Below are 27,288 nucleotides of genomic sequence, written 5' to 3'. Positions count from 1 at the left end.
TGGTGCATCAGTATAGTGGGAAAAGTAAAACTTGTAGACCAGCTGGGTATTGGTACTATTTATTGGTATACACTGAATACATTTAGAATAATAAAAACCCATTGTATCCCACATTATGGCACTTTGGGAATAAGACTCTGCACAGCTCAGACATTTGGTTAAAGTTCCTTTTACTCATCTGTACATAGCTGTGGCATTTAAAAATGAATAGTTAATTTTAATTAAACATCTTTACAAAATAAAAAATTGGATATGCAATAAAAAGTTAAGAAATACGTGAATGAGCAGGAGTTGACACCAGAAATAATCTGAGGGGAATTTACAGTATTTTTCTTCTACTTTAGAAATTCTCCCGTTCATTTAAGTCATCAACAGGATAAAAATATAAGTATACTGCAGCCAACCACTAGGTGGAACTCACTTTCTTTTCATTTAAAATGTTTTTCAATTGTTTTTTAGAAAATGTTTTGGTGGTAAAAACTAAGAAAGGATCATGGACCATAATTGTTGATGTGCTTCTGATAAACATGTTTGTCTTGAAACACGTAGGCCATTTTGTTCCGATTTTTTTTCTAATCTTAAATTGTAAGATTTAAACTTTATTCCTTTCTCTTTTAAACGGAACATTAACTGAGAAATAATTTTTTGCTCGTTATTTTTAAAACTGTATCAGTTTAAGATTTACGTTAAACATGAAATAGTCTTCACCCTTTTTCCTGCATTAACCACCAAAAGGAAACAGACGAGGGGTCAAAAAAAAAAGCCACAGCTCAGTGTCGCACTGTAATTTTTCCTTCATGAACTCAACCATCTTGGCCCGTAAATGAGGAAAGCTGTGTTGGGTTTTGCAGCCAAGAGAGAGCAGAGCACATCTCATCTTGAAGTAGCTAACTATTAGCAGTAGCAAATCCACACCCCAGCAGAACTCCTTCAGGCTTATATTTGTGGAGATAAAACCTCAATTTTGCAAAGCAGAGTCAGTGGAAGAGCTGCTATAAGCCAATGAAAGGCGAGATGTCTGCATATCATGAACAAAAATGAATAAGACAGCAAATTTGCACTCTTCTTGCAACTAATTTCTACCTTTTTCCCCACAGAAATTGACTCACAAGGAATTAATTTTATTCTAGACTATTTTTTTATAGTGTAATACATTCATTTACTCTCTTTTGATAAACACGTTTGTCTTGAAACACGTAGGCCATTTTGTTCAGATTATTTTTCTAATCATAAATTGTAAGATTTAAACTTTATTCCGTTGTGGGTTTTTTTTTTGGGGGGGGGGGGTGAAATGCTGAGATTTCTCTATTGTATGTTCAGAACAGGGGCGTCGGACTGGGGTGGGGGTGGAGGGGTGGGGGGGGGGGAAGGGTACCGTTTACCCAGGGCCCTGAGACAGCTTTGAATAAAAATGTTTTATTGTTGTTGTTTTTTTCCCCCAACTTACTTAATGTCTTAATAAACTTCCCTTTACCTGGATAAAAAGGTTAAGAAACAGAATTTCGCCTTAAAAATAATAACTGAATATTCTCTGAGGCATCCATCACCCCTTAAAAATGTGCAAAGTGGTTTAGTCCACACCAGCGGCCAGGAGCTGCACAGCCGCATGTACAGCTATGAGACATCGCAGATGCCGACAGTCAGAGCTGGAGGCAGGAGAGTCAGTCATGTCTTTTCCCAAGAAAGGGAAATCTGGCTTCCAGAAAAGAAAAGAAAAGGAGAAGGAGAAAAAGTTAATTGAACAGAAGCAAGTATTGACTAGGTTTTTCAAGAAGGAAGGTGAGCAGCAGCCAGCAGCAGCAGAACACAGTTTTAGCTGATATTAGCTAGCTCTCAGAAGCTGCATTCATGTTAGGTGTTCAGTGTTAAACGCCTTTAGTTTCACCATCAAGATCAAATATAAATTAGTGTTATCAGTGAAAACACTAATTAATTTATATATATATTAATCAGAATTATTATCGCGGGCGGCCGCCGCCAATTAATTCGCGGACCTCGCAGTAAAAACAGGTTCACTCTGTGTGGATATTTCAGCTCCTTCCCAGTCATGGACCAGGACAAGCTTGGTATTGATGGATTCGTGGTAATCTCAGGAATGAGAAGCTGCCACTGTTTTTCGTATAGCATGATGACACTGGTGTTAGAGGATTGTTATCGACTTGGTTAGATATTTTAAGCCTATTTTAAATTTCTTTATATTTGATCTTGAAAATGGACAATCTTATAATTTGGCTGATAATGCAGGGATTATAAAATTTAGATTACATTACATTCACAGAGAGAACCTGGTTTATTTCATGTCATATGTATTTAATATATCAATACATATCAGCAAAGCTTAACATCATGAACCATGACAGACATGACTGAAGAGCAGATGAAGATATCATGCCAGGCACTGATGAGAAAATATTACAAGGATCTCACATCTGAATTTGAGAATGGGATGCTACACCTGAGAACAATATATGGTGCCACATTCCCACACATTCGGTCTCCTCTTGAGCTGCTTAATGCCATCTACAGGATGCAATTACAGAGCATTTTTGGAGAAGTTTGTATTGGACTGAGAATATTTTGCACACTACCTGTGACTGTTGCTGGGGGTGAACGGGCTTTTAGCAAACTGAAAATGGTGAAAAATTATTTGAGATCAACAATGTCCCAGGATAGACCGAACAGCCTAGCTCTTCTTTCTATTGAAAGCCAAAGGATTGGACTTTAAAGATCTCATAAGTGATTTTGCTAACATGAAGACCCGTCAGGGCATTTACTGGAAAATAAATTCCAGGATTTTTGTTTGAACACATTGTTGGCAAGTAAAAATAATTATATGTGAAGTCTGGGCATTTCACTTTTATTATGCTGGCATTTGTATTTGCTCAATATAGAGGTTAAACTAAGATCATATTTATTATCTTGTCTTATAGCATGACAAAAAATGTGTAAGAGAGATATTAAGTAATTGAGCATGGGGGCCCACCTAGAAGACTTGTACCTAGGGCCCAGAATTTGGTGCTACGCCCCTGGTTCAGAACATTCAATTCTGAACCAATTGACTATTGACCATGCTCCAGAACATAAATAGATAAAAATTGTGAGGTAAAGTAAAGATTTTACATTTTGATGAGATGCACATCTAAGAAGACTAAATGGGTGAACAGCAAAACGACTATCCAACGCTGTGCCTGTCAGCTGTGACATGTTCTTTACACAAAACAAATCAATGGATAACACCAACACTCAAACGTCCTTCAGCACTGTGCCATAAATAAACGTGTTGTAGGTTGACCTGTGCTTTTTCTCACAGAGAGGCAGGTCAGTCTGGAAAGGGAAAGAGCGTGATTAATGACGGTTGTGAAGAATGCAACATGGCAACAAATGGAAACCCAGTTTGTTCACAATGTATGAAAAATAATAATAATAAAACATCAATAAGAGGTCCCAGTTCTCTATATTGGACATAATCATGTTCTTGAGGGAAGCATTTATCTTATTTTACAGAAGATATCTCTCCAAATCTCTCACAAATTCAAACTATTAGCTGGAAACAACCTGCCGAAAAACACAGGGCACATAAACGTGCTTTTATTCCTGCTAATTCTGTTGTGGCTGAATTACGCAGGCCGTTAGCACCAACAAATGTGCTGCGGGCCAATGTATGCATGCAACCAATTGCTTAGAAATGGCTATGTTGGAAACAAGAGTGTTTAATGGTGTGTCAGTGGTATTAATAAGAGGATGAGAAGATGCAGTTGTTTCAGCTTCTGCCTCTTCTGCATATCCTCCACCTTATCACTTCCAAACACTCTGGCAGTGCTCTGTCAAACTAAAACGAGCTAAATTCTTTAGTCTCCTACACACACAATGGCCACCGACTCTTTCTTTTCTTGTCCTTATTTCACTCTTTTGCACAATTTCTAAAAGCCTTTTTATAACTTGAATTATATCAGCTAGCCCTAATTGCATTTGATTCCGAGTAGTCCTTTTCTTTGTGATGATTACCTCTTCGACATTAAACACCTATATTAATCTGTTACCAATTATTGGTTGCACCTAAGTGTAACTTCAGATCCAGCATGTTTTGCATTACTTTTCCTAATCTTTCTCCTCTCTCTCGCTCTCTTTTACTGAATATTGTTCTTGAACTATTGGCAAGTGAGAAAGAGTTACGGTGACAAAGAGCCATGGCTCAGATGAGAGGGATTTCAGCATGCACGGCTCTCTGTCAACTCAGGACTAACTCACATGCCTCTGCACACCATTAGTGTTCCACTGAATCATCTGTCGCACACAGAGCTGGGCGAGGGGGAGAATTAAGGCAGAAATGGTGTCTGAGCATGTATCTGTGTGAGGGGGAAGCTGGATGGGCACTATCTTTTACTGACAGAACAGTCTGGGTTTTCTTGAGGGTTTTTCCTTTTTTATTTATTTATTTTTCTTTCTCACCTCTCTTTCTGACAGCCCAGACAGGAAACAGAGAAAAATGTACATTTCCAAATCATACTTGGGTATTAAATTGTGTCAAACTTTAAATAGTGTAGGGATATAGAGTATGTGTGCATGTGTGTTAGTGTGCAGTGCTCTGAATGCAGAATAAGCTCAACACAGCTGTGTGCTTAGTAGTTTAGGCATCTCTAAGTGATGTCTTGTGTTTGCATACTTTAATTTTATCCATTTGTCACAAGGTGAACAGGAAGTAGACCCGATGGCGAGCCGATGAAACTAGTAACACAAACTTTTGCAGCATTAGGAACACACAGAGGAACAGAAGAACAACAAATAAAGGCACACGGATGATGATTAGCAAATTTGGAGGGAAGCCAAAGGTAATAACAAAAACAAACTACACTTAGATGGAAAGGAGAACTAAACTCATTTGAGCTATGAAGGTGTTCATCAGGTTGATGAATCCATCTCGATTTTGTTTATGTGCAGATTGCTATACAACAGATGAAAATGGGCAAAACCAAGAATGCTTCTCATATTCACTGCCACATAGTAAAAAGTATCCAATAAAATCTACTTTTTTTTTCTCAATTTGTCAGGGTGCTATGTGTTCGATGTCCTTATGAGAATACAGACAAAAATGTTTTTGCAAATACAGTATTATGCACCGCGGAGAGTGCTTAAGCGGTGATGGGGGTTTTCGCCCTACCTCCCTGGGAGCCCTGAGCTGGTGCCTTTGCTGCTGCCGTCGTTCGACTACTACCGAGGTACATGGCTCACCTGACGGCATGTCATTCGTTACCTAACCCATCTGAACTCAGCCTAGTGTTTACTTATGATATTGTATGTATTTATTTATGAATTATTTGTATTTTTTTAAGTTTTGTGTGTGTGCATGTGTGTATTTGTTGTTTGTCTGTGTGTGTGTGTGTGTGTGTGTGTGTGTGTGTGTGTGTGTGGGTGGGTGGGTGCGTGTTCCTTAGGAAATGGGTTGTGGGATGGGGGGGGGGGGGGCTGTCATAATTATTTTTATAATTTGGGGGAAATGACGGGATTATGGGTTATATGGGGTGATTTTAACCTGTAAAGCACTTTGAGCTGTATATTTTTTGTATTTGAAAAGTGCTATATGTTACCCGTCAGCCTATGGAAGTCTGAGGGTAAGTGACAGTTAATGTCTCAACGTGTGGTGCTGTAACAGAGAAAAGATGAGACACACACGTTGAGCTTCTATTAGCATTCAACATGAAGGTTTATTATCCTGTGTACTCACATAACTGAATAAACATGCAAGACCATATCACAATCAGGATTTCACAGATAGCTTTTTCCATTTAAGCCATATTACTCTGATCCCTAGTCTAAGATCTTTTGCATTTTTAGTTATAACAAAAAGATATTTACTTTTGCCTCTCTAACAGCTTTTACAGCTTTATTCTGAACACATGAAATATACATCGATATTTAAACATTTTAACCTCTAAATATGCTCATAGCTTTAACAAGACACAACTATATTTATTCCTTACTGGAAGATAACAAAATAATCAGTGTAATGTTTCTTACTCAACTTTACTTAAAAGAGGTTTATTTTTTTTACTTCCTCATTAATCACATTGCAATATGTATTTCCTATATTCAGGGAGTGCAGAATTATTAGAAAAATTAGTATTTTGTTCACATCATCCTCTTCATGCATGTTGTCTTACTCCAAGCTGTATAGGCTCGAAAGCCTACTACCAATTAAGCATATTAGGTGATGTGCGTCTCTGTAATGAGAAGGGGTGTGGTCTAATGACATCAACACCCTATATCAGGTGTGCATAAGTATTAGGCAACTTCCTTTCCTTTGGCAAAATGTGTCAAAAGAAGGACTTGACAGGCTCAGAAAAGTCAATAATAGTGAGATATCTTGCAGAGGGATGCAGCAGTCTTAAAATTGCAAAGCTTCTGAAGCGTGATCATCGAACAATCAAGTGTTTCATTCAAAATTGTCAACAGGGTCGCAAGAAGCGTGTGGACAAACCAAGGCACAAAAATAACTGCCCATGAACTGAGAAAAGTCAAGTGTGCAGCTGCCAAGATGCCACTTGCCAACAGTTTGGCCATATTTCAGAGCTGCAACATTACTGGAGTGCCCAAAAGCACAAGGTGTGCAATACTCATAGACATGGCCAAGGTAAGAAAGGCTGAAAGACGACCACCACTGAACAAGACACACAAGCTGAAACGTCAAAACTGGGCCAAGAAATATCTCAAGACTGATTTTTCTAAGGTTTTATGGACTGATGAAATGAGAGTGAGTCTTGATGGGCCAGATGGATGGGCCCGTGGCTGGATTGGTAAAGGGCAGAGAGCTCCAGTCCGACTCAGACGCCAGCAAGGTGGAGGTGGAGTACTGGTTTGGGCTGGTATCATCAAAGATGAGCTTGTGGGGCCTTTTCGGGTTGAGGATGGAGTCAAGCTCAACTCCCAGTCCTACTGCCAGTTTCTGAAAGACACCTTCTTCAAGCAGTGGTACAGGAAGAAGTCTGCATCCTTCAAGAAAAACATGATGTTCATGCAGGACAATGCTCCATCACACACGTCCAAGTACTCCACAGTGTGGCTGGCAAGAAAGGGTATAAAAGAAGAAAAACTAATGACATGGCCTCCTTGTTCACCTGATCTGAACCCCATTGAGAACCTGTGGTCCATCATCAAATGTGAGATTTACAAGGAGGGAAAACAGTACACCTCTCTGAACAGTGTCTGGGAGGCAGTGGTTGCTGCTGCACACAATGTTGATGGTGAACAGATCAAAACACTGACAGAATCCATGGATGGCAGGTGTTTGAGTGTCCTTGCGAAGAAAAGTGGCTATATTGGTCGCTGATTTGTTTTTGTATTGTTTTTGAATGTCAGAAATGTATATTTGGGAATGTGGAGATGTTATATTGGTTTCACTGGTAAAAATAAATAATTGAAATGGGTATTCAGTGATCCCTCGTTTATCGCGGTAGATGCGTTCCAGACCTGGCCGCGATAGGTGAAAATCCGCGAAGTAGGGACACCATATTTACAGTACAGTGTCAGAACCTAAGTTCCCAGACCAGCCTCTTCCAGCTAGCCGGCCTCCTCTATGGACCACAACTCCCAGCATGCCCCTCGCGGGGATTCCCTCCACATCGCACCTACGTCACAAACCGCGGCTATAAACAGATGTCGCCTTTCCAGCTCACCACTCGGTCATCGTTTCTTCAGATTCATGATCAGAGTTTCCAACCTACCGATCCATCCCACGAACTATCAGCTCATAGTAAGTTATCTTACTTACTTCTGGAAAGTCTGGCATTTCCGTGTCACTTCGTTGATGCTCGAACGCTCGGGGGTTTCCTAGATTAATCGTGAGCCGGCGTTTCACCGACGCTCTCACTTCCGCGTCTGTGAAACCACACTCCCTACAAGCTCAACTCCCGAATCCAGCTGACCAGTCTGACATACAGTACTATATTGAATTATTGTATGATCACATTCTCTTTTTGTGGGTAAAACTCAAGAAAAACATTTTTTACTTGGTTTTTTATAGTTTTATTACAAAAAGTGCATTTTATGATGAAATTGATGGAAAAAAACAGGAATTTCTTGATATTTCGCATAGAAAAATGCCGCAAATCGGCGAATTTCCCTTGAATAAGGCTCCCAAAAAAATCCGCGAAGTTGTGAATCCGCGATAAACGAACCGCGAAGTAGCGAGGGATCACTGTATATTTGTTTTTTGTTAAGTTGCCTAATAATTATGCACAGTAATAGTCACCTGCACACAAAGATATCACCCTAAAATAGCTAAAACTAAAAACTACTTCCAAAAACATTCAGCTTTGAAATTAATGAGTTGTTTGGGTTCATTGAGAACATGGTTGTTGTTCAATAATAAAATTATTCCTCAAAAATACAACTTGCCTAATAATTCTGCACTCCCTGTACTTGCCTCAAACCATAAAATAAACATCAATCTTGTGAACAATACTGACATGTCCTTCAGCATAAAAGTTTCACAGTAATTTTACCAGCTCTTCAGTTGTTCCACAGTTAGCTTTGTATTTCTAACCAAAGTCCGCTAGCATTAGCATAAGTTAGCATACAGTAAACAACCCCGTTTTCTACTACAAAATACTCATTTCAACCATATCATTTGACACACCAGTTGACTCTCAATTATGTAATCTGTTCAGCTCTTGAAAGTTATCACATATTTACATCAAATCACACATATACTGACCTGTTACAGAGAAAAGATGAGACACACATGTTGACCTTGCATTAGCATTCAACATGAAGGTTTATTCTCCTTCTGTGTACTCATCACCGTACTCTGTCACCAAAATGATGGATGCTCCCCCTAGCGGTTGGATGTGGAATAGCACTGAAACAACTGAAATTACACTGAGGACTTTACAGATCTAATTACAAAAAAAAAACAATGATGGGGTGTCTATTTCTCTAGTTTTACTAAAATATTCATGTCATGTATAACTTGTGTTTCTCCCAACTACATACTATATCCAAATAAAGTTTGATTAATTGATAAAGTTTGATGACTTTCTATGTTCATTTTCTTTCCTCCAGATCCTGATTTTAATGCAGTACAATTGTTTTACTTCTGATCGTCTTCAGTCATCAACACATTTAAACATGTGACTCGCTTGGTCAATCAATCCATTTGCAGTGGTCTCTAGTAGGAATGAATGCCTTGAAAGTCACACTTGGGGTAAAAAAAAAAAAAGCTCCGGTGCACCTGCTTCAGGAACTAGAAGTGACCCACATCACAGATGAGCTTCAGATGGCAGGATTTGGAGTCTTATTTTCGGATGCTTGGACATCACGCCCCGTACTGGATAACAGCAAGGCAACTCAATGAATTGAACATGGAGGTTTTATCTCCACAAATCACACAAGCCAGAAGGAGTTAGGCTGTGTGATGAAAAAGTTAGCTTGTATCCCAGTTTCTCAGGAAGTCAAACGTAAAATGCTGTATAACACAGCCCAGCTTAGCTGTTACCCTGGCATTAGGTTGGAGATTTCAGGTGACATCCATTCATTATCATCTGCTTATCTGGGGTCGGGTCGCAGGGGCAGCAGCCTAAGCAGGAAGGCCCAGATTTCCCTCTCCCCAGCCACTTGGGACAGCTTCTCCGGGGAAATCCTAAGATGTTCCCTGGCCAGCCAAGAAACATCGTCCCTCCAGCATGTCCTGGGTCTTCCATTGGGTCTACTCCCAGTTGGACCTGCTCAGAAAACCTCCCCGGGAGGCGTGCATGAGGCATCCTCACTAGATGCCCGAGCCACCTCAACCGGCTCCTCTATACAGTGGGGCAAAAAAGTATTTAGTCAGCCACCGATTGTGTAAGTTCTCCCACTTAAAATGATGACAGAGGTCAGTAATATACATCATAGTTACACTTCTACTGTGAGAGACAGAATGTGAAAAAAAAAATCATGAATTCACATGGCAGGATTTTTAAAGAATGTATTTGTAAATCAGGGTGGAAAATAAGTATTTGGTCACTTCAAACAAGGAAAATCTCTGGCTGTCACAGACCTGTAACGTCTTCTTTAAGAAGCTTTTCTGTCCTCCACTCGTTACCTGTATTAATGGCGCCTGTTTTGAACTCATTATCTGTATAAAAGACACCTGTCCACAGCCTCAAACAGTCAGACTCCAAACTTCACTATGGCCAAGACCAAAGAGCTTTCGAAGGACACCAGGAAAATATTTGTAGGCCTGCACCAGACTGGGAAGAGTGAATCTACAATTGGCAAGCAGCTTGGTGTGAAAAAAATCAACTGTGAGAGCAATTATCAGAAAATGGAAGACATACAAGACCACTGATAATCTCTCTCGATCTGGGGCTCCACGCAAGATCTCCTCCCATGGGGTCAAAATGATCATGAGAACGGTGAGCAAGAATCCCAGAACCACATGGGGGGACCTGGTGAATGACCTGCAGAGAGCTGGGACCACAGTAGCAAAGGTCACCATCAGTAACACACTACAACGGCAGGGAATCAAATCCTGCAGTGCCAGACGTGTTCCGCTGCTGAAGCCAGTGAATGTCCAGGCCCGTCTGAAGTTTGCCAGAGAGCACATGGATGATACAGCAGAGGATTGGGAGAATGTCATGTGGTCAGATGAAATCAAAGTAGAACTTTTAGGTACAAACTCAACTTGGCGTGTTTGGAGGAAGAAGAATACTGAGTTGCATCCCAAGAACACCAGACCTACTGTGAAGCATGGGGGTGGGAACATCATGCTTTGGGGCTGTTTTTCTGCTAAGGGGACAGGACGACTGATCCGTGTTAAGGACAGAATGAATGGGGCCATGTATCGTGAGATTCTGAGCCAAAACCTCCTTCCATCAGTGAGAGCTTTGAAGATGAAACGTGGCTGGGTCTTCCAACACGACAATGATCCCAAACACACCGGCCGAGCAACAAAGGAGTGGCTCCTTAAGAAGCATTTGAAAGTCCTCGAGTGGCCTAGCCAGTCTCCAGACCTCAACCCCATAGAAAATCTGTGGAGGGAGTTGAAAGTCAGTGTTGCTCGGCAACAGCCCCAAAACATCACTGCTCTCGAGAAGATCTGCATGGAGGAATGGGCCAAAATACCAGCTACTGTGAGTGCAAACCTGGTAAAGACCTATAGTAATCGTTAGACCTCTGTTATTGCCAACAAAGGTTATGTTACAAAGTATTGAGTCGAATTTTTGTTATTGACCAAATACTTATTTTCCACCCTGATTTACAAATAAATTCTTTAAAAATCCTGCCATGTGAATTCATGGATTTTTTTTAACATTTTGTCTCTCACAGTTGAAGTGTACCTATGATGTAAATTACTGACCTCTGTCATTATTTTAAGTGGGAGAACTTGCACAATCGGTGGCTGACTAAATACTTTTTTGCCCCACTGTATGTCGAGGAGCAGCACGTCTACTTCGTGTTCTTCTCACCCTACCTCTAAGGGAGAACCCAGCCACTCTGTCGACAAAAGTAATTTCGGCCACTTGTATTCGCAATCTCATTCTTTCGGTCACTACCCAAAGCTCATGACCATAGGTGAGGGTTGGAATGTAGATCAACTGGTAAATCTGGAAGTTTACCTTCTGGCTCAGCTCTCTCTTCACCATGACAGATCAGTACAACACTCACAGTACTGTAGATGCAGCACCAATCTGCCTGTCAATCTCACGCTCCATCTTTCCCTCACTCATGAACAAGACCCCAAGATGTTTAAACTCTTCCACTTGGGGCAGGACCTCATCCCTGACCCGGTGAAGGCATTCTATGCTTTTCCGACTCAAGACCATGGTCTTCCAGCTGCTGCGAACCACTCCAGTGAAAGATGGAGATCACGTTCAGATGAAGCCAATAGGACAACATCATCTGCAAAAAGCAGAGACTCAATCCTTAGGTCACCAAAACAAATCCCCTCAACACCTTGGCTGCACCTATTCTGTCCACAAAAGTTATGAACAGAAACGGTGACATAGGGCAGCCTAGGCAGAGTCTAACTCTCACCGGAAACAAGCCTGACTTACTGCTGGCAATACGGACCAAGTTCTGACACCGGTCATATAGGGACCTAACAGCCCGTATCAGAGGGCCTGGTACCCCCTACTCCTGAAAGTACTCCGCCAAAGGACACGGTCGGACGCCTTCTCCAAATCCACAAAACACATGTAGATGTCAAGTAACAGACGAAAGAAAAAAAAACATAACAAAACAATTCTGAACAAACTTTTTACAGAAAATAATTATTAAAATTCCCACAAAATGAAAGACCCAGTTTAGAACAACATAAAACCTAAAACAATCAGAAAATAAAACAAAAATCAAAGATTGATTTAGCCAAACCAGACATGAAGATCTACATCTATCCATTAATCTGTACGACTGCTTATCCATCTGTCTGTCGGTCTGTTTGTTCATCTTTCTGTCTGTTTTTCTGTCATTTGGTCTGCCCATCTCTCTGTTTATCTCTTTGTCAAAATTTCTGTATCTCTGGTGCAAAAGAGCATTCTGCACAACACCTGCTGTGATTGCAAAGTGCTCAGTCAGCTCAGTGAGAAGCTGTGAGAAACACGCTGTGATGGAGAGGCTCAATGGACTGCTTGTAATTTGCATGCAAAATGAACATGGAGAGAAATTATATTCACAATATACCTGCAACATAGATTATAAAAGACATGGTGCTGTACGCTAACTCTCATTGATCAAAGCCTTCTATGAACATCAGCGTTCATGCTTTAGATCTAAATCATAAAACTTTTTAAGAGGACACAGATATAGGAGCAGGCTTGACATGGCAAGTTTTAGAATTGACAAAGTCAACCCATTCATTAATTTTCCTCTGCCTTTCTGGTGTGGGGTAACAAAGGCAGTAGCCTAGGCAGAGAGGCCCAGACTTTCCTCTCCCCAGCCACGTGGGTCAGCTCTCAATGCCTGACCAGCCAAGAAGCATAGTTCCTCCAGCATGTCCTGGGTCTCCCTTTAGGTCTCCTCCTGATTGGACGTTCACGGAAAACCTCACTGTCACACTCTGTCCTGTCTCCCCGTTCTGTTCAGTCCTGTGCCCCTGTTAATTGCTCCCACCTGCCTCTCGTCATCCAATCACCCAAGGTCCCAACTCCTCCTGTATTTAAACCCTGTCAGTCCTTTTTGTCTTGTTGGTTCATTGTTTCTATGTCAGCATGTTCTTTATTTAAGTATTTAATCGTTTCTGTGTGCCTGCCTACCTGCTTTCCCCTGCGAGTGGATCCTCACCTCTGTGCACCTCACCTGCAAGCACGTGGCAGAATGAACTGACTATACGAAGGATCCAGTGGGGGAAACTCTCCCCTGGGAGTACCTGCCCCAGTGGCTCACCCCGAGCCACCAGCCGGCTTCCTCTCCTCCAACGCCGCCTTGCAGCAGACGCCGCCATCGAGCCTCGGTGATCCTCTCCACCCTCCCGGAGCCTGATGCGAGGTTGGACTGGGAGACACAGCCGGACCGTTCCTGCTATGTGGGCATCATACTGGCTGTGTGCTCCTCCGGCGTTGGCCCACAGCGCTCCAGGAGGCAGTTCCAGTCCAGAAAGCGTCACCGCCTGCAGCGGACCTGCCTCCAGTCAAGTCAGCAGCCCAGCCTCCGGTCCAGTCAGCACCTCCCTCATCTCCAGGCCAAGGGACCAAGCCAGCAGCCCATCCAACAAATTTCACCAGTCTCCAAGCTGAGTTGGTCCAGCTCCGTCAGATCCTCAGCCTCCAGGAGTTTCAGCTGGATGCTCTATCTTCCCTGGTTCTCCAAGTGGCATTGCCGGTCCAGTCAGTGGTACCGCCACTATTCCAGTCAGTGGCACTGCCACTGTTCCAGTCAGCAGCACCGCCTGTCCAAGAGGCTCCGGCCCTGGCTCAGCCTGTCCAAGAGGCGGCACCGCCTGTCCAAGAGGCTCCACCCCCGGCCCAGCCTCCAGCCAAGTCAGTGCCTGCTCTGGCACCTCCAGTCAAGTCAGTGCCCACTCCGGTGCCTCCAGTCAAGTCAGCGCCCGCTCTGGCACCTCCAGTCCAGCCAGCGCCACATTTGGCGCCTCCAATCAAGTCAGCTCCACATCCAGCACCTCCAGTCAAGTCAGCGCCACATCCGGCACCTCCAGTCAACTCAGCGCCATGTCCGGCGCCCCCAGTCAAGTCAGCGCCCGGTCCGGCGCCTCCAAACACGTCAGCGCCCGCTCTGGCGCCTCCAGTCAAGTCAGCGCCAGCTCCGGCGCCTCAAGTCAAGTCGTCAGCGCCCCACCCGGCGCCTCCAGTCAAGTTATCAGTGCCACGTAAGGCACCTCCAGTCAAGTTATCAGTGCCACGTAAGGCGCCTCAAGTCAAGTCGTCAGCGCCAAGTCCGGCACCTCCAGGAAAGTTGTCAGCGCCAAGTCTAGCACCTCAAATCAAGTCGTCAGCGCCAAGTGTGGCGCTTCCAGTCAATTCATCAGCGCCAAGTCTGGCGCCTCCAGTCAAGTCATCAGTGCCAGGTCCGGCGCCTCCAGTCAAGCTGTCAGCACCAAGTGTGGCGCCTCCAGTCAATTCTTCAGAGCCAAGTACGACACCTCCAGTCAAGTCGTCAGCGCCAGTTCTTGCACCTCCTGTAAAGTCATTCGCGCCAGGTCCTGCACCTCAAGTCATGTCATCAGCGCCAGGTCCAGCACCTCAAGTCAAGATGTCAGAGCCAGGTCCGGCGCCTCAAGTCAAGTCAGGGCCAGCTCCGATGCCTCACATCAAGTTGGCGCCAGGTCCGATGCTTCACATCAAGTTGGCGCCAGGTCTGGCGCCTCATGTCAAGTCGGCGGCGGCCCCTCCTGCAGCAGCTCCGCCACCAGTCAAGTCGTCGACTCCGCCTCCCGTCAAGTTAGCGGCCCAGCCTCCAGTCAAGTTGGTGCCTCCTCCTGCAGCGGCTCCACCTCCACTCCAGTCGGCGCCTCCCCAAACCAAGTCAGAGGCTCCGCCTCCACTCAAGCCAGTGCCTCCCCAACTCAAGTCAGAGGCCCCACTTCCACTCAAGCTGGCGCCTCCCGTCCAGTCAGCACCTGGTCCGGCACCTCCAGTCCTGTCAGCGCCAGGTCCCGCACCTCCAGTCAAGTCAGCTCCAGGTCCCGCGCCTCCCATCAAGTCAGCACCTCCGCCTGCAGTGCCTCCCGCCAAGTCAGTGCCAGCACCTTGTCTCCTCTGCCCCAGACGCCAGCCTCCCAGACTCCGGCGTCATCTCCTGTGCCCCAAGGCTTGTGACTATAGTTGAGGGTTGGAACGTAGATTGACCGGTAAATCGAGAGGTTTGCCTCTCAGTTCAGCTTTCTCTTCACCACAACAGGCCGGTACAATGCCCGCATCACTGCAGACGGCCTATTGATTTTACTGTCCATTGTTCCATCACTGATGAACAAGTTCACAAGTTCAGAAGAGTCTTTTTGGGGGTTAGGGTAACCCCCTTTGTCTGTTGATTTTTGAAATTGAAGATGCTGTGCTAAAATTAATCAATAGTTAAAACATCTTCCTAAAATAAACCCTAAACAAGAACAAAACCCTAACCCACATCACTGCAGACGCGGCACCAATCTACCTATTGATTTTGTGCTCCACCTTTCCCTCACTCATGAACAAAGTACATACATTTCATAAAAGCACATAGTGACTTGGTTCAATCAGTCCGTCAATTTAATCTTAGAAGAATAATAAAGTAAGATCAACAGGATGTTCTTGTTAAGGATTTCAGTCATTTGAATGGTCAGAAGTTGAGGAGTCTCAATTATCCTTTGGGACTCTATGGGCTCCAAGGAAGCATTATTTGAGTGATTACGTTTTTTGTAACCTTTGCAATAAATATTTGCTACATCAGCAATAATAGTTGTGTACCACACATGCCAAAAACAGGAAGTATGTGGACTGTGAATGCTAAAAGTAGGTTATACCTCCATGTACTAAAAATTGGCAAAATGTGCAGAAGAAATCACAATGTGGCTCGTACACCTTCATTAAGTGAAGTATGTTAGAATATCAGCACATACCCAGGGTAGTTGTTATGTAGAAATACAGTGAAAGTGAAATGCCATTCTACCACAAGAACAGGAGAATTAGCAGAATCAAAAGTGTATAAACAGGTAGAAACTGTTTAAAACCACTCCTATTAAAACTATAAATAAAAGAGCAACAATGAGCTCCCTACTCTATTTTCATGACCCTGAGGTTCATTTCCTTCCCACACGGTCTTAAGATATTTAGTAGACTTGCAAATGAGAATAATTTGTCAGACAATTAAAGGGGCTGATAGGCAAGTTTTATGTTTTCATTTGCCATTATGCAAAAGATGCAGATTGCACAATGTAATTGCCATAGCATAATGACACCATTGTTGTTCAGAGGGGTTCTCAATGAACCTTACTGTCTCAGTGGAACACTGCCTGCTGCTGGAAATAACAGAAAAAGAACAGCTTGATTTGTAGTATACGCAAAAGGCATATGAGGTGGTGCAACCTTATGTTTTAGTGAATTTTAAGCAATATTAGTGGTTTTGTATTACTAGCTAATGTAAGTTTGAAAATGAATGGAAATGCTAGTGTCGTCTATTTTACAGGAGCCTGATAAGAGGTCCAACTTTCTTTATGTTGTTACTAGTGACAACATTTATTAAAAACTAGAATTACTCTCTGGGCATGTCTGGTTTCTCTTCACCACCATCGTCTCCAACTTTTGTAAGAGGTTAAATATCTATAGAGTTGTAAAAAGGGAAAGCAAAAATAAAAAATAAATAAACAAGCAATGGACATTTATTTAGCTTCATTCCGAGTGGACTCTATAAAAACAAAGATTTTATAGATAGATAGATAGATAGATAGATAGATAGATAGATAGATAGATAGATAGATAGATCGATAGATCGATAGATCGATAGATAGATAGATAGATAGATAGATAGATAGATAGATAGATAGATGATAGATAGATAGATAGATAGATAGATAGATAGATAGATAGATAGATAGATAGATAGATAGATAGATAGATAGATAGATAGATAGATAGATAGATAGATAGATCTAAAGACCTTTGGACATGAAGCAGTTGAGTAAGTACAAATGTCTAAAGAATGGTCACTTTTGACTTGCTATTCATCACTATCTCCTTGCTTTTATCATGAATGTCACAATTATTTATACTTGTACCGGCTGAATAGTCATTGTCCTTACAACTAATAGTCTTCATTTCATTGCTTGTGTCATTGCACTCAAAACTGTTGAACATCTTGTGAAACAATTTGTACACCCATTTTGAAAACCCTATTTTAAGGAGTTTCCATGGAAATCTCCATACATGACTTTTCTCAGGTGAACCTTATCTCACATTAATGAAAATTGGTGTGTGTCCTGGTGACAATCAGACAATGTATGTAGTGATTTGGGATAATGTTAGCTTCCATCACTCTGTTGTAGTCAGGCAGTGGTTTGCAGCACACGGCAGGATGCTTTTGGAGTTTCTTCCTCCTTACACTCCATTCCCAAATCCAATTGAGGAGTTTTTCTCTTCCTGGAGGTGGAAGACATATGACAGGCATCCACATACCCAAATGGCCCTGCTAGCAGCTATGGATGCAGCTTGTGATGACATCACAGCAGAGTCCTGCAGAGGGTGTATTCGACACTCCAGACAATACTTTCCTCGATGCATCGATAGAGCTGACATTCGCTGTGATTTTGATGAAAATATGTGGGCAGACAGACGGGAGCATCTAGATATCAATGACTGATATGTAGCAGTGTCTGTTCAGTTTTTTTTTTTGTTTGTTTTGTTTCATAACTACTGCAGTAAGGTTTACTGTCTGAGTTTATGTTTGCTGGAAAATGTTTGTTTTACTGTATTTCCCCAGTTGCACAATGCTGTTAACAGTTTCAATTAAATATTATCAAGAGTGCACATGAAGTGTCTTGTTTTTCCTTAACAATTTATGGTTTTCAACATGCCATGCATGCTGTCCAGACTTGACATGTCATTGGGAAGCACCTACAATACAGAGGATTGCTGTATAGTCACTGACACTAGTCAGTGACTTGATGCAATTTGCTGGGTTCCTTATATAGGAATAATTATTTCTGATTGGCTTAATGAACTGTGAATTGGAATTTTTATTATGTGAAGTGCCTTGAGACGACTCTTGTCGTGATTTGGCGCTATATAAATAAACTTGACTTGACTTGACTACAAAGAAATCCGTCACAATGAGAACTTGTTCACACCATTTGATTTTGTGACCAAAGGTTCTGGTGTAATAACTTGTAATTGTGACAGCTCTGACACTTTGATTGATATAAGTACTTGCTTTTGATGAATATATTATCTGTTTTGATTAAGGGACTTGCTTTTGAAGCATTGACTACTTATTTTGAGCAACTGACTTTTCTTTTTGATGAAGTGACTCACTTTTGCAAGTTATCCACCATGTTTTGCAGTTTGCACCAATTGTTTTGAGAAGAGCCTTAATAGTGGTGCAGAGATCAGTTCTGTTGTGAGAAATGCACCAAAGCAACTGAGAATAACTGTAAACCAACAACAGCCTTCCCCATTGTGGGTTTAGATGGGTGAGTCCATAAATGTTAAGTTACAGTGTGACAAAGATCTGTCTGGCTTTTAAAGTTCTATAGTTTCACCATCTATTTTTTATCAGAAGTTAATACGGATGCACATGTTCCAAAATTTCTGTAACCGATTAGTGATGCCATGAAAGGTTGATATCCGGGAACCGTAACGACACCTTTTCTACTTTAGCCTTTTATTGGTCACTGAATCTTTAGGTAACTTTTAATAGAACTACGGTACAACCCTGACTCAGTCAGGTTCACTGACTCGGTTTGTTTCTGTGGAATGACTGCCACTAAACACGTGCACTTTTATGTAAAACATGCTTTTTTTCTCTGTTAAATACATACATTTTGCTCTAATACATAAATGGTTGATCTGTTGAATACTGACTATCAAAGAGGCCAATATTCTCCAACATTCTTATGATGGATCTTAACTTTCTTCAAAGATATGTTGGCCAGTTCTGGAAATCAGTCCAATGGATTTACTTTAGAGCATGGGTTATTCTGCATTCCGTGTTATCAGACTTCACTATCTATGGTTTGTAAGATAGCCCTTAAGAGCACACGTTGAATGCTGAAATGTAAAAAGAAATCTGGATGAGAAGATCATTTCAGGCGTTCCCATCTCTACTAAAACGGCGAGAGGGAAATTACGCTATTTGAAGTTTTGGAGCATGTAAATGTAAATACACAAATGAGTCACCTGCAGCAATGGTATATATTATTTAATTTATTCATCTGATCCAACTAAATTTGAGCTGTCAGACAAATAATTGACTTTAAATGTACAGAGAAAGTTTATATTGCCAGAACACACAGACATACAGTTGTGGAAGACAGTTTACTTGATTTACTGTAGATATCAATCAGCATATTAGCGCCACACACACACACACACACACACACACACACACACACACACACACACACACACACACACACACACACACACACACACACACAAACAAACAAACACACACAGAGAGAGAGAGAGAGAGAGAGAGAGAGAGAGACTCTTGCTGTACTCAGTCTGTGTTTAACTGCCAGTCTTTGCTCAGTGTATAACTCACACACAGTGGGATTGTCCTGGGATGGATACCTGCAAGCAGTGTGGTGTGTGTTTTATGTGTGGGTTTGGGAGTGGGGTAGGTGGTGTAGAAAGCTTTCTTATAAGCAGGTTAGGACTCCCAGTAGCATCAATCCTGCTACAAACAGCTTTGATCAGTTTGTAGTCTCAGTTCAATTTAAGCGCTTGCCCCGAGCAAGAGTGTGTATATTTGTTTCTAAACTCGGAGTTCATGCCACAACTGGCATCCGAGAAGAAGCTGCAGGCTAGAACTTGGCAAAGTACTGTGTGCACAATAATGTTTATTATTTATCTGCGTATGCTTAGTACTTTTTTTGGTGTGGGGAAATTAAGCTTCATTGATATTCCAAGTAGCTGCTTGCCCCTTTCAGGAAAGACGGACTTGCTCATAAAACACAGCCAGCTCTTTGTGCCTACTCTGTCTGTCACTTTCTTACAACCTAAAGTCAGAACCTAATTCAGCCACTTCATCTGAATGAGTCCAGTATGGATTGTTCCACCATGGTTCCTGATAACATTAGCATTTTACCCCTCTTACAAAAAAGGGACAAAATAATGTTCTGTTTCTGTGAGTAAGAGTCATGAGAGCCTTAAGAGTGTTTATTCATCAAGCTCCCTGGGAAAGCTCACAGGAGCATGGTGGAGAGAACTCTTTACATTGCATTGCAGAGCTCATCAGCTGAATATATTACCCTGCTCCTGAAGGCAATGCTGTTCACTCTGGACTCCTATGGAGGGAACACTGCTGATCAGCAGGACTCACGCACATAAACTCACACACCCCCATGTTGTACCCGCCCACGCCTCAGCCCCTCTTCTCCTCGCGCTGGCCTTTCTTCCATCTCGTTCCTTTGCCCATAATATGAAGGAGGAGAAGATGTTAATAGGCAAGAAAAGGTCAAGGACAGCCACTGATGTTCTGTGTGGACCACGAGGCTGCTCCTAACACGAGTAGGGCACCTGAAGGATTCTGTTAGACACACTTAAACTAAGAAATCTTGACAGATACATGAATCATCCTTTAATAAAATCCAAGCTCCAATAAACAACATTTCAAGAGTAATTTGAATATAAACGGGACAAACACACATAAGCCTTTGCTGATTCATTAATCAAAGCACACACATCACCTATTATAGCAGGTGTGGAGTAGCTCTTATCACATCTGCAGCATTCCCTCTTTTCACTCTGCTTGTATCCTGCCAATGTCTGATTGAACGATCGTGTTAACTGACAGAAAAGAAAAGAAAAGAGGCAAACCCTACCTAACGAGGCTCATAGATCTCAATCACCATAAACAATATTAGTCTCACATGAAATATGTAGGAGCAACACTCCTTGCAATAATAACGCCAAAGGCCATGATGACTGGCATTTCCTGACAAATAGACTTAATTTAGATGTAATTCTGTTTTTGTGTTATTAATTTTACCTTCAAATGTATTTACACATACACACAGGCAACACACACGCACGCGTGCACGCACGCACGCGCACACACACACACACCTGTCTTTTGTTCATTTGTCTTTTTGTGAATGGTGAGGACTGGGCTCTCACTGACAGACAACACAGCTCCCTGTTCATGAGTCTTACTTTACCGCCCACTCCTGTGTCTCATATTTGGAGTCACCCTTTCCTCTCTAAGTAAAAACACACACACACACACACACACACACACACACACACACACACACACACACACACACACACACACACACACATGTAGTGTTACTGTGTAGTTTAATTATGACCATTAAGATATGATGGTTCCAAATAAATATGCAATAGTAACCTGATTGATCTTTGATTGTTTAACCAGAGGAATTTAGGATCCTTTGCTTGTTCAGGGACCATAAACACACTTTGTATTAATTCAAGCAGAGTCAAGTATATAGTTAAAAGGAATTTTATTATTTTCTAAACTAATGATAACACATGACAAGCTATGAATATTGATATGTGATGGAGTGTATATGCGGTGATGGAATGTGTGTTGCAGGTGTGTAAAGTAGATGTGTATCAGAACCTCTGTCTCAGAAAGAATTCTGGGTGTAAAATAATTTGTTGTCTGCTATAAACTGGAGAGTGGATTATTAATAAAACAACATCAGACACAACTGTTTTGTCTACAAACCCTGATTGGAGACCACCGGTCAGATCCGGAATGTCAGGAAGTCATGTGGACCTCAAAGCACCAAAGTTCCTAGAATAACCGCAGTACAACGAGTCCGGTCTCGAGTTGTCTCCAGGTCACAACAGGCATGAAGGTTTGTTGCGTCTAACACGGATGGACTTCTAAGGAGCTGTATGGCTCTGTCAGCTGGCCGTGTGCCAACAGGTTTGACTGTGTGTCAAAGAGAAAGGTGTCTCAAGGAGGCTGGTTCCGAACTGGCCACTTCAGAGTACCGCGTGAAACTGAATAACGCAGGAAGTCGTTCTAGTTTTAATAATCTAGAGTTTATGATTCCTGGTAATCATAATTTGACACGTTTGTAGGCTTTACCAAACATCCGTCAGAAAGCCACACCTTCCAAATACAAGCTGTTCTAGTCCTGTGGATAAAACATCTTTAAACTTTATGTAAGATGACCTTAACATTAATTTGCATCTAATGACGATTGTGTATGAGTGTAAATAATGAATACCTTGTTAAATCAAACAGTACTGATCATAAGAGAACAATGGATTATTGTAAGACAATATTCATTTCAAGTTCACTGAATTAAGCACAGATTATTCAAACATTTCTTATAACATCTGGTTCATTCAACCATATGACTTTGTAACCTCTGAGTTGTAAAAGTTCACTTTTCATTCAGAGTGTGGAATCCTGCAGTCCGAGTTCATGGTCTGTCAACAAGCACTGCAGAATCTTCTGGGTGTTAGAAGACAGAATAGAAAATCCACCTAGATAGTGGAATTACATCAGTAGATGACCGGTCACTATATATTCAATATATAGGTCAAAATTGCCCTTTTCTGGACATTATACACGCACACGCACACACACACACACACACTTGTTTATTGTCACTTGTATATATATATATATATATATATATATATATATATATATATATATATATATATATATATATATATATATATATATATATATATTTATATATATATATTTATATATATACATTATACACACACACACACACCTATGCACACACACACACACACACACACACACTTGTTTATTGTCACTTGTATATATATATATATATATATATATATATATATATATATATATATGTATATATATATATATATATAGTAGTAAGTAGTAAGTAAGTAAATTAAGTTTATATAGCACTTATCACATACATCCAATCACACACACACACACACACACACACACACACACACACACACACACACACACTTGTTTATTGTCACTTGTATATATATATGTATATAGTAGTAAGTAGTAAGTAAGTAAATTTAGTTTATATATCACTTATCACAGACATACAATCACAAAGTACTTCACATAGATAAAAACAAAATAAAACAAAGTTCATCCATCCATCCATCCATCCATCCATCCAACCGTCTTCATCTGCTTGTCCGGGGTTTGGTCATGGGTCATGGGTCATGGGTCCAGAAGCCTAAGTCGAGAAGCCCAGACTTGCCTCTCCCCAGCTACTTGGGCCACCTCCTCCAGGGGAATCCCAAGGCATTTCCTGGCCAGGTGAGAGACATAGTCCCTCCAACGTGTCCTGGATCTCCCTTTAGGCCGCCTCCCGGTTGGATGTGCCCGGAAAACCTCACCAGGTAGGAATCCTGACCAGATGCCCGAGCCACCTCAACTGGCTCCTCTCAATGAAAACAAAACAAAGTCATACAATCATAATGATCTCAAAAAATAATACAATTTCATAAACCGATGAAATATTAAACATTTCAGTTAAAATAAGAAAATAAAAGGTTTAGTTCAAAGCAGCTTTAAATAAAAGAGGCTTTAGCTGTTTATATATATATATATATATATATATATATATATATATATATATATATATATATATATATTGAATGTGTATCATTACTTCCTCTCAACTTTTTTATCATTGTGCAACATTTATATAGTTACGCAAAATTTTATTAAACTAATGCTCGTATCACTCTTTGGAAACTGTCCCAAACAGACCAAATATTTCATTTCAGTCTTGAAAACACAAAAGTATGGCTGGTATGAATTTCAACAATGAATTTACAGTTTAAAACCAAGGAAAATAACATGAAATCACTTTGTGCCCGATATGTCATAGATCAGAAATATTGTTTGGGATTTGTTTTCTGACAGGTAAATTGACCTTTATCCCCCGTTTCTGAAGTATGCGCTTTCCCGTTCTAAATTGGTTGTGACAGTCCAAGGATGTTTGTGTAGTGCTGACAGACAGTCATTACCAAAGGAATAACAGTTATCCCACAAATTTAAACTTTATTTCCTACAGGTTCTGTTTCATGAGTTATGATTTATAACCTGTTATTTTTTGGGACATTTTGAAAACTGATTTTGGGATTGACTCAAACAAGGTTATCTGTAGATATATTTTTTATTCACAGCATTTTCACCAGTTCTCACTGGTGTATATGCAGTTTCCTTAACCCTCTGGAGGCAGGCGTTGCATAATTGCAACTGTTAAAACTTACCTACCTACTCCACATACGTATTTCATGAGCATTTTTAACTCAAAAGTACCCCTGAAGTACTTAGTTGTTCGTCCTTTTATCAAAACTTATTTTGAGCCTGAGAGGATTAAACCTACATCCCACTACAGACATTGGAAACAAATTGCAAAGAGTATTTAAATATAAATCCTAATTTTCCCATATGAGTCAATGGAATTTAAATTATTTGATAAAAAAGCAAGATAAATGACTTTAAATCATCATAGAGTTATTGCAAGTGTTCAACACCCATCTCAAGCTCTTCTTGATTGAGTTTATGTGACTCGTAAAGTGGAAGAAGTGAAGAAAAAGGGTTGAAAGGCCTAGGAATTTTAGTTGTGATGGAAGACTAAAAAAATTAAATAGTGCAATAATTTTCCCAATGAAAGGGAGATTAGATATTGGTCATCATCACTAAGGGATCTAGTTTGTTTGGGATTTTATCCAAACAATCATCAGAGATCAAGCTAGTCATGGTTAGTGCCATGGTGTCATTATTGTTCTTGTTAAGGATTTCAGTCAGCCAGACTTCCCTCTCCCTCTCACTTGGGTCAGCGCCTCCAGGGGAATCCTAAGGCGTTCTGGTGAGCCATAAGACATCGTCCCTCCATCATGTACTGGGTTTTCCTTTAGATCTCCTCCTGGTTGGACATGCCTGAAAACTTTTTCCAGGGAGACGTCCAGGAGGCATACTGACTAGATGCCTGAGCCACCTCAACTTGATGTGGAGGAACAGCAGATCTACTTCGAGCCCGTACCAGACGACCAAGCTTCTCACCTTATCTCTAAAGGAGAGCCAAGACACCCTGTGGAAAAAAAAAAAAAAAACACTTTTTGGCCAGTTGTATTCACAATCTTTTTCATTTGGTCACTACCCAAAGCTCTTGACCATAGATGAGGGTTAGAACATAGATCGACTGGTAAATCAAGAGCTTCACTTTCGGGCTCAGTTCTCTCTTCACCACAACAGATTGGTACAACCGTGTCCACATAACTGCAGCAGTGGCACCAATCCACCTACTGATCTTGCGTTCTATTGTTCCTTCACTAATAAACAAGTTAACAAGTTCAGACAATTATTTGGGGGGGTTAATGATAAATGACCTGCACTTGTATAGCGCCTCTCAGAGACTCCAATCTCATGTCTTATGGTTCATTAAATAACATGTAAATTTAATTGTTACATGCTTGACACTATCGTTAGGGTAACCCTTTATTTTTTGTTAATTCTTTTTTAAATTGAGGATACTGTGCTACCATGAGGTTGGCATTTAACAAACAATAACAAAAATTGATTAAAACATTTACTTTGCTTACTGTGCAAAGTTGTTTGACTAGCAATCCACTGATCCAGGTCCAATTTATTGTCTAATTTATATATTTTTTCACTGTTTGACGATGGAACAATGTAAAAGTCTTCCATATCATGTAAAATTATGGGAATACAGTGTCATCATCAGGTCACAATAATGTCAAAATAAAACATAGTGGCTAATTATGACATCATAATTTACAGCTGTACCATCACCACCCTTATGGACTTCTGATTTCCAGATCCAACTTTTGGATTTGTAACTTTTTTTCCTGTTCTATGGTTTTCTCAATGAACACATTCTGGTTCCAGCACTAACAGCATTTTCCATTGCACCAGGTGTTTGTACATATTTCACAGAACCTGCATGTGAGAAACCAGACAGGTAGGATCTACAATGCTAGGGTAGCAAATTCCTAAAAATATAAATAGGTCAGGAGCAGGAACTGCCAAGGTATTCTTTTCTAAAGGATCTACCTCAAAACTGCTGGTATTCCTTTTAAATGTCCAAATGATATATTCATTGTCTAATGTAGTTTCATAAATATTCTTATGTTTTTGTTCTTGTGTAACAGCACTCCAGCTACAGGCTGACCTGTGAACATCTAGTGTTTACTCAAGGACTTCTCACTCTGGTTTCCATGTAACTTTAGTAGTTTAAGGCAGCAAGCACTTTGAAATCCACCCACATGTGTAAAAGAGCTGTTTTTTCTCTGCATGTACAACCAAAAGAGAGGGACGGTGAACACAGGGGACTTTGGAGAACTGTATAACTGTATCGTGACAACTGTTGCCGTGTGTGTGCTATCACTCCAAGTTTAGGCTTGTGCTGCTGTTTTTCTGCTGCACTGCAGAGGCGTGCAGTGCCTCTTGCTCACAACTTTAGGCTGGTTTCCCCGGCAACCAGGGTGTCTGCACATGGAGAGCAACCATTTTTCCCAGATGAGAGCTTTTGTTAGTACAGTCACGATCACTGGGGGGGAGGGGGGGTAGATAGATAGAGAGAGAGAGAGAGAGAGAGAGAGAGAGAGAGAGAGAGAGAGAGAGAGAGAGAGAGAGAGAGAGAGAGAGAGAGAGAATGGTTGACCGCAAACTAACCCTTACCCACTAAACATATATGCATCTTGGAGGAACATGACTTACCAGGTAGTTAAACCTTCACAAATTATTGTGTTGCAAGTACTTCGAAAGCACATATATGCAAGTTTCTCTGGGATATTTCCTACTTTCTATGGCCTCCACATCTGAGTGCCAAATGCCAAGTTTCATTTACCTGACTGAGATAAAGTAAACTCACAGTTTAGATATACCTTAGTCATCTAATCTGTGTGATTGCATGTAAAAGAAGGTTTAATTCTCCAAAGTTGTAAGAAATGGTAAAAGACTCACAGAGTTGGAAAACTTTATAGTGATAAATCACTTGCACTGGTTTAGCGCTTTTTTTAATGAAAAGACTCCAAAGTGTTTTACACTACTGTACGGTGTTTTACTACTATAAATCATTTATTTGTTCACACATACACACACCTTCATACACCCATGTTCTTCAACCTGTGAGAGCCTCTCCAGGGTCTGTTCTGGGCCCACTATTTTTCTTTCTCTCCCTATCTGCAGTCC

At 41.2% G+C, this 27,288-nt stretch overlaps 1 protein-coding gene across 1 annotated transcript; it reads left to right on the top strand.

The window, feature by feature from the left end:
* Positions 1-13,451: 13,451 nt before the first annotated feature.
* LOC107397005 (pneumococcal serine-rich repeat protein-like) lies at positions 13,452-15,245 on the top strand. Its single transcript, XM_070550753.1, has 3 exons — positions 13,452-13,693; positions 13,781-14,296; positions 14,378-15,245. Exons 1-3 carry the CDS (start codon positions 13,452-13,454, stop codon positions 15,243-15,245), a joined length of 1,626 nt encoding a protein of 541 aa, XP_070406854.1.
* The last annotated feature ends 12,043 nt before the right edge of the window (positions 15,246-27,288 follow it).

The sequence above is a fragment of the Nothobranchius furzeri genome, chromosome 4 (genome assembly GCF_043380555.1).
Source record: "Nothobranchius furzeri strain GRZ-AD chromosome 4, NfurGRZ-RIMD1, whole genome shotgun sequence".
In the NCBI taxonomy this organism is placed as follows: Eukaryota; Metazoa; Chordata; class Actinopteri; order Cyprinodontiformes; family Nothobranchiidae; genus Nothobranchius; species Nothobranchius furzeri.
Note: the sequence above shows the minus strand (reverse complement) of the source record. Positions and strands in the feature narration are given on the sequence as shown.

What these genes read in the sequence shown, in the direction of transcription:
- LOC107397005 (XM_070550753.1), top strand. Translation starts at nt 13,452, where the DNA reads ATGCGAGGTTGGACTGGGAGACACAGCCGGACCGTTCCTGCTATGTGG. An exon ending in CCATCCAACAAATTTCACCA is followed by an intron (nt 13,694 to 13,780) that starts GTCTCCAAGCTG and finishes TGGTTCTCCAAG; the next exon opens with TGGCATTGCCGGTCCAGTCA. An exon ending in AGTCAAGTTATCAGTGCCAC is followed by an intron (nt 14,297 to 14,377) that starts GTAAGGCACCTC and finishes CGGCACCTCCAG; the next exon opens with GAAAGTTGTCAGCGCCAAGT.